Source organism: Saccostrea cucullata, unplaced genomic scaffold, assembly GCF_032062105.1.
Source record: "Saccostrea cucullata isolate Sc308-1 unplaced genomic scaffold, CSIRO_AGI_Scuc_v1 ctg385, whole genome shotgun sequence".
In the NCBI taxonomy this organism is placed as follows: Eukaryota; Metazoa; Mollusca; class Bivalvia; order Ostreida; family Ostreidae; genus Saccostrea; species Saccostrea cuccullata.
The window spans coordinates 147,501-160,169 of record NW_026922796.1 but is presented as its reverse complement, the minus strand read 5'-3'; the positions used below and the strand labels follow the sequence as shown (position 1 = coordinate 160,169).

Below are 12,669 nucleotides of genomic sequence, written 5' to 3'. Positions count from 1 at the left end.
TTACTAAGGTGAGCTTTGTGGTTCATGGGCCTCTTGTTATAATGTCCCCTGCTATTTCAATTCTAAGGGACAACCCTTTTTTTCAGAAAAAGTTGTTTCCTCATAGTGATGTAGCATACAATTCTCAGAGCTTATTGCTAATATTTATCAAATTGAATTACCCAAACTATTTTTAAAACACTAGGTATGCAAAGGTAGTGGGTTATTGTCTACTTTTAAATATTTTATTATGTAGATTTCATTTTCCAGTGATGTTTTCAGGTTTTTTGATAATCTGCTCAGTAAAAATTTCTTTTCTTTTATTTTAGAGTCCACAGGACAGGATGGAAAAGATAGAAAAAATAAAATGACTTCAGGGGAAAGCACTTCTTCATTTGGAATGCAGGAGAATAATAACCAATCAGGAACAGCTGTTAAACAATGGAGAATTAAAATAGACAGCAAAGATCATAAAATATTTTTAGAAGAACTTAATTTCAAAGATTACTTCATGGAAAAGAACAAATCAAGGACGGTGGACTTTAAGTATACAGATACTGGGTCAGAATTTTATTTGGAAAGTTGTTGTTCATCGGAGGACAAAAATAAAATTGAAGAGGAAATGAATCTGTTCCTCTCTAGTATAAAGTCACAAACATTGCCTTTAGATTCCAAAGTCCTTGAACTTCTTTTTACAGAAGAGGGCAGTTCTTTTTTGAAAGATGAATTAAAGAAAAGAGAATCTTTTGGACACTGGAGACGTGCAAATTCAGGAACTGTACGTATTTTTGCACACCCATCAAGTATGGAGAAAGTATCTAGAGCAATAGAAGAATGTTTCATTCAAGGGGAAGTCTCTGTTCATGAGTTGGGGTACTTTTATTTTACTACACCAACATTTCAGAAATTGAAAGAAAGAATAGGAGACAAAACTTTGAAAGTGGAAAGAAAGCTAGGTTTAATTTCTTTTGCAGCAATAAAACCTATAGCTGATGAGATATTTTCAGAAGTGAAAAAGTATAGAAATCCTCAGTGTTTAAATGATTCAATATTTACCCCAACACAGCTTAAAGCAATTAAACTATGGGGGAAAAAATTGGAATCCTTGCAAGAGAAAAAGATGGCATTTCTGAACGAGTTGCATTCAGAAGGCAAATATTTGGACATTGACACAAAATTATTGGATATGCCAAAAGTTAAAAAATATGTGGATGCCATGTTGAAAGAATCAAAAGTTAATGCCTTGTATGAAGCTGAGTCGCGCAGTTGTTTGAATATTATAGCGTGTAATCAGAATGAAGCAAAGAGAGCTGAAACAATTTTGAGAGATGCTCTTAAAACAATGGAATTTGGGTATACAGATGAATTAAAGGAAAGATTACAGTCAGAAATATTTAAGAAGATGGAGAAAAAATATTGGGAAGGCAAATATTTATATGAAGGACTAAATACAGAAGACGTTGTAGTTTTACTGGCAACAAATGACATAATAGAAGCTCTATCTGATTTCTTAAATGATAAAAACCCAACAGAATGGGAAGAAAAGTATAAAAGAAGCTTAAAGAAAGCTGTAGAGACAGAGCTTGTCATGAACCATGAACAGACTGATTTTAATGAAAAGCAACTTGAAAGAAAATTTCACTGCACAGTTTTGAGGAAGACTCTTGAACCACAGTTGGCTAACTGTTGGATATTGAAAAATGAGAAAGATCCACAGAATTCACCATATTTCCGAGTTCATCATATTGCAGGACATGCAGAGTCCTTGATTGTTGATGTAGTGATGTGTCCCTGCAGTTCTTTTTTATGGCCTTTAAATGAATGTTTTCTACAATGTGGTAAGTACATATAATATATTTACTTACGTGTCATACAAATTCCAAAAAATTACCTTGCAAAATCATGAGGGAAAATCCTACATGTTCATTATTTTATTAAATTGTTGATCTGTCAATCGGTCTGTCAGTCAGTCTGTCAGTTCACTAGCTGCAGAACTGTAGCTCTCCGAAAAAATATGTATTGACAGACGGGAGAGCGACAGTGCCACCCATTGAAAAAACTGTATATCTGTTGCACACAAAAAAGTTCTGTTCTGATTAATTCTTCAAATTACTTACCTCAATTGCAAAAAAGCTAGATTTCAAAAAAGTCCTTACTCCTCTATCAAGTACTTTCGTAGTTTACATCTGCACAAAGCGTGTTTGACCGAATTATCTTGCAAACCAAAATGGCAGTATAAATAGACAAAATTTTCCATGATCTCAATTTCAGGGCCATGAGGGCTTTTAAAAACAATTATAAAGCTTTCTTTTTCACAATTGAGGTAAGACTGTGGAAGAATTAAGAGCAGATGATACAAACAAAAAAATCAGGATGCCTGGATTGGTACAGACCCTAAACCGTGCTACTACACCACTTGAACGGTACGGTTCGGTACGCTTTGTGCACGGAACGGTACGCTTTGTGAACGGAACGGTTCGTTTTGTGAACGGTACGGTACGCTTTGTGCACGGAACGGTTCGCTTTGTGCACGGAACGGTACGCTTTGTGGACGATACGTTTCGTTTCTTGCCCGGAACGGTTCGTTTTGTGAACGGTACGCTTTGGGAAACGGTATGCAAATGGAGTAGGCGGAGTCTGTTAGCTTTAATTCTTGATTGGCTGCTAAAAATAAATTCATTTTAAATGACTTCTGAAGTTCTTATAATTAATGCATGTATATTATTATATTTCCGCTATTAACAAATTAATTTCTCGGTTTCAATTTAAACATACTAGTATATAAATTTACACTACAGCGGTGATGGAGGAAGAATGAAGAAAAAGAAATGAAAGAAAGAAAAACTATCATCCCACCGATGTCTTTGGCATTATGAAGATACATTATTATTATGTAGAACTCGTAAATATTTCCGTGGTTATTTTTAACGTTTGCTGAACCTTCATTTTAAAAAAGGAAAAAAAAATTAAATTAAATTTTTTTTTCACTTTAAAATAAAAAGTAGTAACATAATTAAAAGGAATTGATATACCGGGTATTTACTTGTTCTATACATATAACGCTACGCAAATATATATTAAATTATTTTTAATTGATTGATCTATAGAAATAAATATGACTATTCCTGCTTCATTTTTACTCCTAGTAATTAGATATGCACATTGTTTTTTTATTTTTTAAAATTGTAGATCTATCGTTTAAACGTTTGCTTCAGAAGAGAAATATCAGTAAACAAAATAAATACGAAAATCAGCAGCAGAAACACGAAATCAATACAATAACTTCCGAGTGCTTTCTCGTAACAGAATACATTCTTTTCACAGACAAGTATTTATATATGTTTTCAATAATCCTTTCAGTGTATTAAGTAATTATTTTAAATAAGTTTTCCTTTTTTTTTTTATTAAGTTATTCTATTCTTGTAAAGTCTGTAAAAACGATGTCGTGAATGAAAGAGAGAGAATGGGGGGGGGGGGTAGAGAGAGAGAGATGCAACCCCTTAATACATTACATCTGTAAAAAAAATAACTTGTATTTATTCTCATTCTTCGTTTTATTTACATCGCCAAAGTCACAATTAATCACTCTATGATTCTATTTAATCAACCCATTTACAACTATTGTGCAATGAATAATCCGTTCTCTGTACATGCATGCTGCAAGCATGAAATTCTCGTGCATCACCTGTCAATCAATATGGCATGACGCTAGGTGATCCTGAAAGTCCTTTTATGCTGGAAGAATTTCTCCTGTGATTTGAAACATTCTTATGGTCAGTTCATAGTTCACACCTGTTTAAAAAAAATATTGGGTCACACCGGAGCTAGGGACGGGGGCGCCGTGTGTTTAACACACCTTTTAAATTATTTAGTTCTGACCACATCAAGTGTATTTAATCACTCAACTAACATCCAGCAAACACCACAACACTGATTACAAATTTACTTCCTAAATTATACTTTTTCCGACAAAAATAAATAAGCATGTTTCCCTAAATTATAATTTTTTTTTTTTTTTTTTTTACAAAAGCACAATTTAAAGTCACATAAATTCGCCTTCTGGAGGGGGGGGGGGGGGGGGGGGTGTGTGTTAACAAACATAACTCATAAGGCTTGAAAGAGAATTGATATTTTTTTAATTTCATTTTATTTAGTAAATTATCTTTTTCAGACACTAATAAGGATGTTTCCTGTAGATTATGTTTTTTTTATTTACAACAACGTACCATTTTGCAGACTTCTAAAGAACTTTTAACCAGCTAATTCGTATTGCTTTCTAGAAAGAAGATGGGGGTATGTAGCGTAACAAACCTTAAATATCTTTATTTTTTCGCAAACTGTTTTTTTTAATTTTTCATGAAATGTCTTTTACGAATGAAGTAATTAATATTTATACTTATATATATATTTATATATTCATTAGTAAAATCACGCATCTGATATGTACTACATATGAATACTTACGACAAAAACGATATTGTATCTGATAAGATTTAATAATTTAAATGAGCATAATTAAAATGAAAAGTAGAGACAACCAGGGAATTAATTCATGAAAGCGCGTTCTATCTTAGTGGCATTATAGTCTATTGAGCCTATTTTTATGTCAAATATAATTATAGGATTAATATGAAACATGAATGTACATGTACACATTAAAAGAGGGTTTTTTTCCCCGGACACGAGCACGATTATATTGAATTTTGGGGCATCTTATAATGTTAGTTAAAATATCCGTATAGTTACACTACGAATATTTAAATACAACTAATATTTTAAAAAGAAATTGATTTTTTTTGCTAATATAAAGAAAATGAAAGACTTCAAAGACGCCGACATTGTTCGAGGTCCACTGTGCCCGGCACGTGTTTTGTGGCCTGTATTGTACCTTTGACCACAAACACAACCAATTGTTCTGATTAATTGCAAATAAGGAATCGTCTCACAATGTGTCTAGATGTTTTAAAAATGTAGTTTGCTTCGAGTAGTTTCCTTACTTTTACAGTTGAAGGCAGAGACGCATAATACTTGAGAATGGTGTTTCGAACAGGCAGACACAACCTCCGTCCTTCTTTCACAGGCGCCGTAGCGAGAAATAAACCAAAAATGACTTATTTGGTCATTACACGATTCAAAAATCATTGGGGGCGTGGTTTGCATAATTAACCAAAGAACGGTACGGTTCGTTTCTTGCACGGAACGGTACGCTTTGTGGACGGTACGGTACGCTTTGAACGGAACGGTTCGCTTTGAGAACGGTACGGTACGCTTTGTGCACGGAACGGTTCGCTTTGTGCACGGAACGGTACGCTTTGTGGACGGTACGTTTCGTTTCTTGCACGGAACGGTTCGTTTTGTTCACGGTACGGTACGCTTTCTACACGGAACGGTACGGTTCGTTTCTGAAGTGTAGTAGCACAGTTTAGGGTCTGTATGTATTTTTTGGCCTAATTTCATTGAAAATGATGCAAATGATAAATTTCTAGAGTATAAAGAATTTGTAAACCTGTGATGTTCAAAAATCTGCCTCTCTGAAGCCATCCTTATTATACCCCCGCAAACGAAGTTTAGGGGGGTATATTAGAATCAGCTTGTCTGTCTGTCCGTCTGTCTAGCTGTCCATCTGTCTGTAGACGAGATTTTGTCCGGACCGTTTCTCAGAAACTATTTTATGGATTTGTCTGAAAATTTGTACACTTATTATTCACCATATGAAGGTGTGCACGTGGTATTTTTATCATGATTGGATGATTTTTCTGCATTTTACAAGCATTTTTAGGTCACCTGAGTAAACTCAGGTGACCTATTGCTATCCGTTTTTGTCCGTCGTCGTTTGTCGTGTGACGTGCGTCGTTCGTCGTGCGTTAACATTTAAACATTTTCAGCTTCTTCTCTGAAACCACTGAACCAATTTCAGCCAATTTTGGCATATAGCATCTGTGGGTGAAGGGGAACGAAAATTGTGAATTTCATTGTCCCTGCCCCCCTTGGGCCTAGGGAGTGGGGCCAAGAGCACTAAAATTAGTGCAATCTTTAAAAATCTTCTTCTTTACTCCTGGACATCAAGCAGTCAAACTGTTGGTATGATTGTAATCAGCATTGAGTCCTCTACCAAAATTATGAAATTCATGGCCCCAGGGTCAGGGGTTCTGATGTAAGGGCGGGGCTCTGTCAATTATATAGTGAAAATGCATTATTTCTTTGAAAATCGTCTTCTCTGTTCCTAAGTATTAAATAAACTAATTAAGTACATAGTTATGATGAGCAAGAGTACCTCTACCAAAATTGTGAAATTCATGGCCCCAGGGTCAGGGGTTCTGGTGTTAGGGCGGGGCTCTATTGATTATATAGAGAAAATGCATTATTTCTTTAAAAATCTTCTTCTCTGTTCCTGAGTATTAAATAAACTAATTAAGTACATAGTTATGATGAGCAAGAGTGCCTCTACCAAAATTGTGAAATTCATGGCCCCAGGGTCAGGGGTTCTGGTGTTAGGGCGGGGCTCTATTGATTATATAGTGAAAATGCATTATTTCTTTAAAAATCTTCTTCTCTGTTCCTGAGTATTAAATAAACTAATTAAGTACATAGTTATGATGAGCAAGAGTGACTCTACCAAAATTGTGAAATTCATGGCCCCAGGGTCAGGTGTTCTGGTGTTAGGGCGGGGCTCTATTGATTATATAGTGAAAATGCATTATTTCTTTAAAAATCTTCTTCTCTGTTCCTGAGTATTAAATAAACTAATTAAGTACATAGTTATGATGAACAAGAGTGCCTCTACCAAAATTGTGAAATTCATGGCCCCAGGGTCAGGGGTTCTGGTGTTAGGGCGGGGCTCTATTGATTATATAGTGAAAATGCATTATTTCTTTAAAAATCTTCTTCTCTGTTCCTGAGTATTAAATAAGCTAATTAAGTACATAGTTATGATGAGCAAGAGTGCCTCTACCAAAATTGTGAAATTCATGGCCCCAGGGTCAGGGGTTCTGGTGTTAGGGCGGGGCTCTATTGATTATATAGTGAAAATGCATTATTTCTTTAAAAATCTTCTTCTCTGTTCCTGAGTATTAAATAAACTAATTAAGTACATAGTTATGATGAGCAAGAGTGCCTCTACCAAAATTGTGAAATTCATGGCCCCAGGGTCAGGGGTTCTGGTGTTAGGGCGGGGCTCTATTGATTATATAGTGAAAATGCATTATTTCTTTAAAAATCTTCTTCTCTGTTCCTGAGTATTAAATAAACTAATTAAGTACATAGTTAGGATGAGCAAGAGTGCCTCTACCAAAATTGTGAAATTCATGGCCCCAGGGTCAGGTGTTCTGGTGTTAGGGCGGGGCTCTATTGATTATATAGTGAAAATGCATTATTTCTTTAAAAATCTTCTTCTCTGTTCCTGAGTATTAAATAAACTAATTAAGTACATAGTTAGGATGAGCAAGAGTGCCTCTACCAAAATTGTGAAATTCATGGCCCCAGGGTCAGGGGTTCTGGTGTTAGGGCGGGGCTCTATTGATTATATAGTGAAAATGCATTATTTCTTTAAAAATCTTCTTCTCTGTTCCTGAGTATTAAATAAACTAATTAAGTACATAGTTATGATGAGCAAGAGTGCCTCTACCAAAATTGTGAAATTCATGGCCCCAGGGTCAGGGGTTCTGGTGTTAGGGCGGGGCTCTATTGATTATATAGTGAAAGTGCATTTAATCTTTGAAAATCTTCTTCTTTACTCCTAGGTATTAAATAAACTAACTAAGTACATAGTTATGATGAGCAAGAGTGCCTCTACCAAAATTGTGAATTTTATGGCCCCAGGGTCAGGGGTTAGGGCGGGGCTCTATTGATTCTATAGTGAAAATACATTATTTCTTTGAAAATCTTCTTATATGCTCTTACGTATTAAAAATAAATTAACTAAGTACATAGTTATGATGAGCAAGAATGCTTCTACCAAAATTGTGAAATTTATGGCCCAATGGTCAGGGGTAATGGTGTTACGGAGTGGCTCTATAATGATTTTGTAGTGAAAATACATTACGTCTATGAAAATCTTTTTCTCTACTCCTGGGTAATAAACAGATGTACTACCTATATAGTTTTGATGTGCAAGGGCTCTTTCTCCAGAATTATAAATTTCAAGGCCCCTGTGTCAGGGATACCGAAGGGGGGGGGAGGGGCTCTACTTATATACTGAAAATGAATTGTTTGAAATCTGCTCCTTATATTAATCAAATATTATTGATAAGCAAGTGTGCCTTTTCAAAAATTATGCAATGTGTATACCTAGGGCCAGGGGTTCATGTGTGGTAGGGGCACTTATGATTATTGCTGAAAATTACTGATTAGTTGAAATGCATTGTTTGTTCCCCTGCCCTGCTTATGGGTATTAAGTAAACAAACTAAACAATTGCTGAGTGTATAGTTGTGATTAGCAATGGTGCCTCTTTTAGAATTGTGAATGCCATAGCATCTAGCTTGAAACATGAACCAAATTCAATCATTTGGAAGTTGTTGCATGATGCTCAGGTGACCTATAAGGCCTGTGGGCCTCTTGTTTCTTTTTTATTTTGTTGTTTTGTTTGGCTCATAACTAGAAAACTATTAGACTTACAATCATCAAACTTGGCCAATTTATGCATCTTGGGTAGAAGGTATGTCATGACCTATTTCAAGGTCACCATGGCCTTTAATTAAAGTGAAATAAAAAAACAAAACAAAACTGTGTTTTACTATCAAATTACACAATCCCAAGAAATGTAAGTGTTGCAGTATCCCTATTTAAAACGTTAAATGAAGAAAAATTTTTTTTTTCATTATATACTATACAGCAATCCTTAACAAATGTTATTTTATTTTATAAGAGAAAATCTACCTCTCCCAAGGGTATAATTATTAAGCACTGGTCAAAGAGAATTTTGATAACAGAAAATTGCATGACAAATTAGAGAGAAATTAATTAGTTTAGTGTAAGGGGCTAACTGGAAGATCTCTGATCAAACAGTTGTGTCTCTTGGGAACTGGGCTAACTGGAATCAGCCTTAAATAGTTTTAGTAGGCCTTTCAACTACCGCTAGGGGTCGGTGTTATGAACGATAACTCACTGCTGAAACTTGTTTAGATCAGGCTCGGGGTATCTAACTGTTTACACGCAAGGCAGTTTTTAGCATTTCCCAAGTGTTTATTTGCTCTCAGTAGAATCCAGTGGTTTTAAAATTTAGCACCAAAGTTAAACTTATTTACTGTATAGTTGCGGACACCGGTTTACTACATATAATTAAAATTTTTATTTAAAATAAAAAGTGAAATCTACCCTCCTTCTCAGTTCTAACCTAATTAAATTTTTATACTCGGTCGTTCGCCTTCGTGCTTAGTAACACAAATAAGATGATCAATTGTTGCATTTACTTGTAAAAAGACATATATTTACACAGGAAGCGTAAAAGCGCGCACACAAAAAACATGACATTAAATTTTCTTCTTCATAATAATCGTCAAAGAGAGTTAAAACTATTGAATATAGTCTGTTCCCCATTCATTTGACCCTGTTATTTCAGGTAGCGTGAAGGCATTCTCTTTCTCTTGGTCAAAACTTTTGTGTACATAACAATACCAATGCTGAAGCAGCCTATATGTCATTCCTATAAACGATAACTCAAATTTAAATCAGCACTTAGTTGGTCATTTTTCACACCTGAGTTACCTGTCCTTAAACACAACACCGGAAAAGTCAATTATAAATGATTAAACTTTTTAATGATGTAATTAAAAGTATCCATAAGTTATTATCTTTTTGGATAATTTTATGTACCTATAAATCTATCTATACAATGTTTTTTACCATTGATTCCATTGTTAACCAGTTAGAAAATGTTGAACAAGTAGCTTGGCCTTTACCTGAAAATGTAAACACGGCAAAATGTCCCATAAACCCACTAGATGACCCTAGTGTGAAACTTACTGCAAATGTGAAATGCGATAGAGAGGAGGAAATTCTTGATGTTGCGTGAGAAATCATAGGTCATCTTGACGACAATGTAAACGTTGTGGCAGCATGTCGCTTGAAAAACAGGGGTAACAGACCAGGCCTTGTAAAGATCTCGGTACCCTCTCTCACTGAAAAAAAGGCTGTGTTATGGGAAAGGCGTAAACTCTGTGAAATAGAAAAGTTCAAAACCGTCTTTCTCAGGTCGAGTAAAACCCATACTGAAAGACTTATCGAACTTAATGCACGCACCATCTTAAACGAAATGCCACACGGCAAGCAGTTTCGAATTACAGCAAACGGCAGAATTGTTAAAAAGCAACCGCAAGTTGAACAGACCAATCATATTCTCTCCGATCACGACGATGAGTAGGACAGAACCCGACCCACAGGTAGTCTAAGCATAGGACATTTAAGTGTTTGTGGATCAAATGAACAATTAAGAACTGAAATAATAAAGTATACTAATTGTGATTTTGTTGGGTTGAACAAAACACATTCAGTTAATGAAGATGGTATTGACTTAACAGAGCATGGGTTTAAATGGATTGGGTTTAACCGCACTCACACTCATATTAAAGCACCGAAAGGTTCAGGGGGCGTGGGAGTCATAGTAAAAGACTGGCTGTTTAACTCTAACGACTTATACTATTGACATTGTTGACAAATCTTATGAAGGAATCTTAGGATTGCGCTTTGTAAATAAATATTATGACTTTACACTTATTCTCTTCACTGTGTACCTACCTCCCGAAAATTCACGGTGGGGAGGTGATGCTTCCTCATTCTACTCACATTTATTAACGCAAATTTATTTACATTATGAATCGGATGCCATAGTTGTATGTGGTGACCTGAATGTGAGAATTGGAAACACCCAAGACTGTAACGACTTCTTCGATAACATACCAATACGTAACTCTGTAGATGCTACCCACAATCAACACGGAAGTTCATTTTTAGCTCACCTGAGTCGAAGGCCACAATAGGGAATCCAAGTTTTACATAGAAATATATAGAACAAATCTTTAAAAATCTTCTTCTCAAGAACCACTGGGTCAGGAAAGCTGAAACTTATGTGGAAGCATCCTTGGATAGTGTATATATTAAATTGTTAAAATCATGACCCCTGGGGGTAGGGCGGGGCCACAATAGGGAATCCAAGTTTTACATAGAAATATATAGAACAAATCTTTAAAAATCTTCTTCTCAAGAACCACTGGGCCAGGAAAGCTGAAACTTATGTGGAAGCATCCTCAGGTAGTGTAGATATTAAATTGTTAAAGTCATGACCCCTGGGGGTAGGGCGGGGCCACAATAGGGAATCCAAGTTTTACATAGAAATATATAGAACAAATCTTTAAAAATCTTCTTCTCAAGAACCACTGGGCCAGGAAAGCTGAAACTTATGTGGAAGCATCCTCAGGTAGTGTAGATATTAAATTGTTAAAATCATGACCCCCAGGGTTTGGACAGGGCCACAATAGGGAATCCAAATTTTACATAGAAATATATAGAACAAATCTTTAAAAATCTTCTTCTCAAGAACCACTGGGCCAGGAAAGCTGAAACTTATGTGGAAGCATCCTTGGGTAGTGTAGATATTATGCATGTGGTAGGCAAGATTAAATTGTTTCCTATTGAATGGAAAGGGTCTGGTATTGGTTCAAATGGGGAAAATAACATCGAAGAACAAAAGAAGAATTTTCTATCATTTAATCAAATGAAACATATTTTGTGTTTATTCAAACATAATTACCTATGCCTTCGTGTTTTAAGAATAAGCAACAAGTACATGTACTTTTTGTGTTTTTATGCCCCCGTAAACGAAGTTTTGGGGGTATATAGTTTTTGTCATGTCCATCCGTCTGTCTAGCTGTCTGTCTGTCTGTCTCTCTGTCTCTCCGCAAAAACTTTAACCTTGCCCATAACTTTTGATTTAGTGGAGCTATGACTTTCATATTTCATTTGTGTATTCCTTGTGACAAGACCTTTCTTTGGTACCACCAAATTTGACCTTTTGACCTTGACCTTGGAGTTTGACCCACTTTTACATGAAAATTTTAAACTTTTACTTTGGCCATATCTTTTGAACAGTAGATACCAGGACATTTATACTTCACATATGCAATGTTTGTTGAAAGACCTTTCATTGGATAGCAACAACCTTGACCCTTTGACTTTGACCTTGTAAATTTTCGTACTTGTGAAAAAACTTTAACCTTGGCCATAACTTTTGAACGGTAAGGGATAGGGCTTTCGTACTTCATATATGTAATCCTTGTGAGAAGACCCTTCATTGGATACCAAGAACTTTAACCCTTTGACCTTGACCTTTGAGATTGACCTACTTTAAAAAAGCAAACCTTGACCATAATTTTTAAAGAGTTAGGGCTAGTGCTTTCATACTTTACATATTTGATCCTTATGACAAGACCTTTCATTTGATAACAACAACTTAGACCTTTGACCTTGGAGTTTGACCTACTTTTTAAAAAAATTGAACGTTGGCCATAACTTCTGAATGGTTAGGGTTAGGGCTTTCATGCTCTACATAAGTATTCTAATGTGGCAAGACCTTTTATTTGATACTAATTATATTGACCTTTTGACCTTGACCTTGGAGATTTTTGTACTTATAAAAAACTTTAACATTGGCTTACTTTCAAATTTCACAATTGTTTTCCAGTGAGAATACCCTACTT

At 35.4% G+C, this 12,669-nt stretch overlaps 1 protein-coding gene across 1 annotated transcript in view; it reads left to right on the top strand.

Moving 5' to 3' along the window:
* The window catches only part of LOC134262489 (uncharacterized), a 118,230-nt gene that overhangs the window by 28,611 nt on the left and 76,950 nt on the right, over positions 1 to 12,669 (top strand). The window contains exon 5 of the mRNA XM_062744886.1: positions 309 to 1,817. Coding sequence (XP_062600870.1) covers positions 309 to 1,817 — 1,509 coding nt within the window. The remainder of the gene's footprint in view (positions 1 to 308; positions 1,818 to 12,669) is intronic.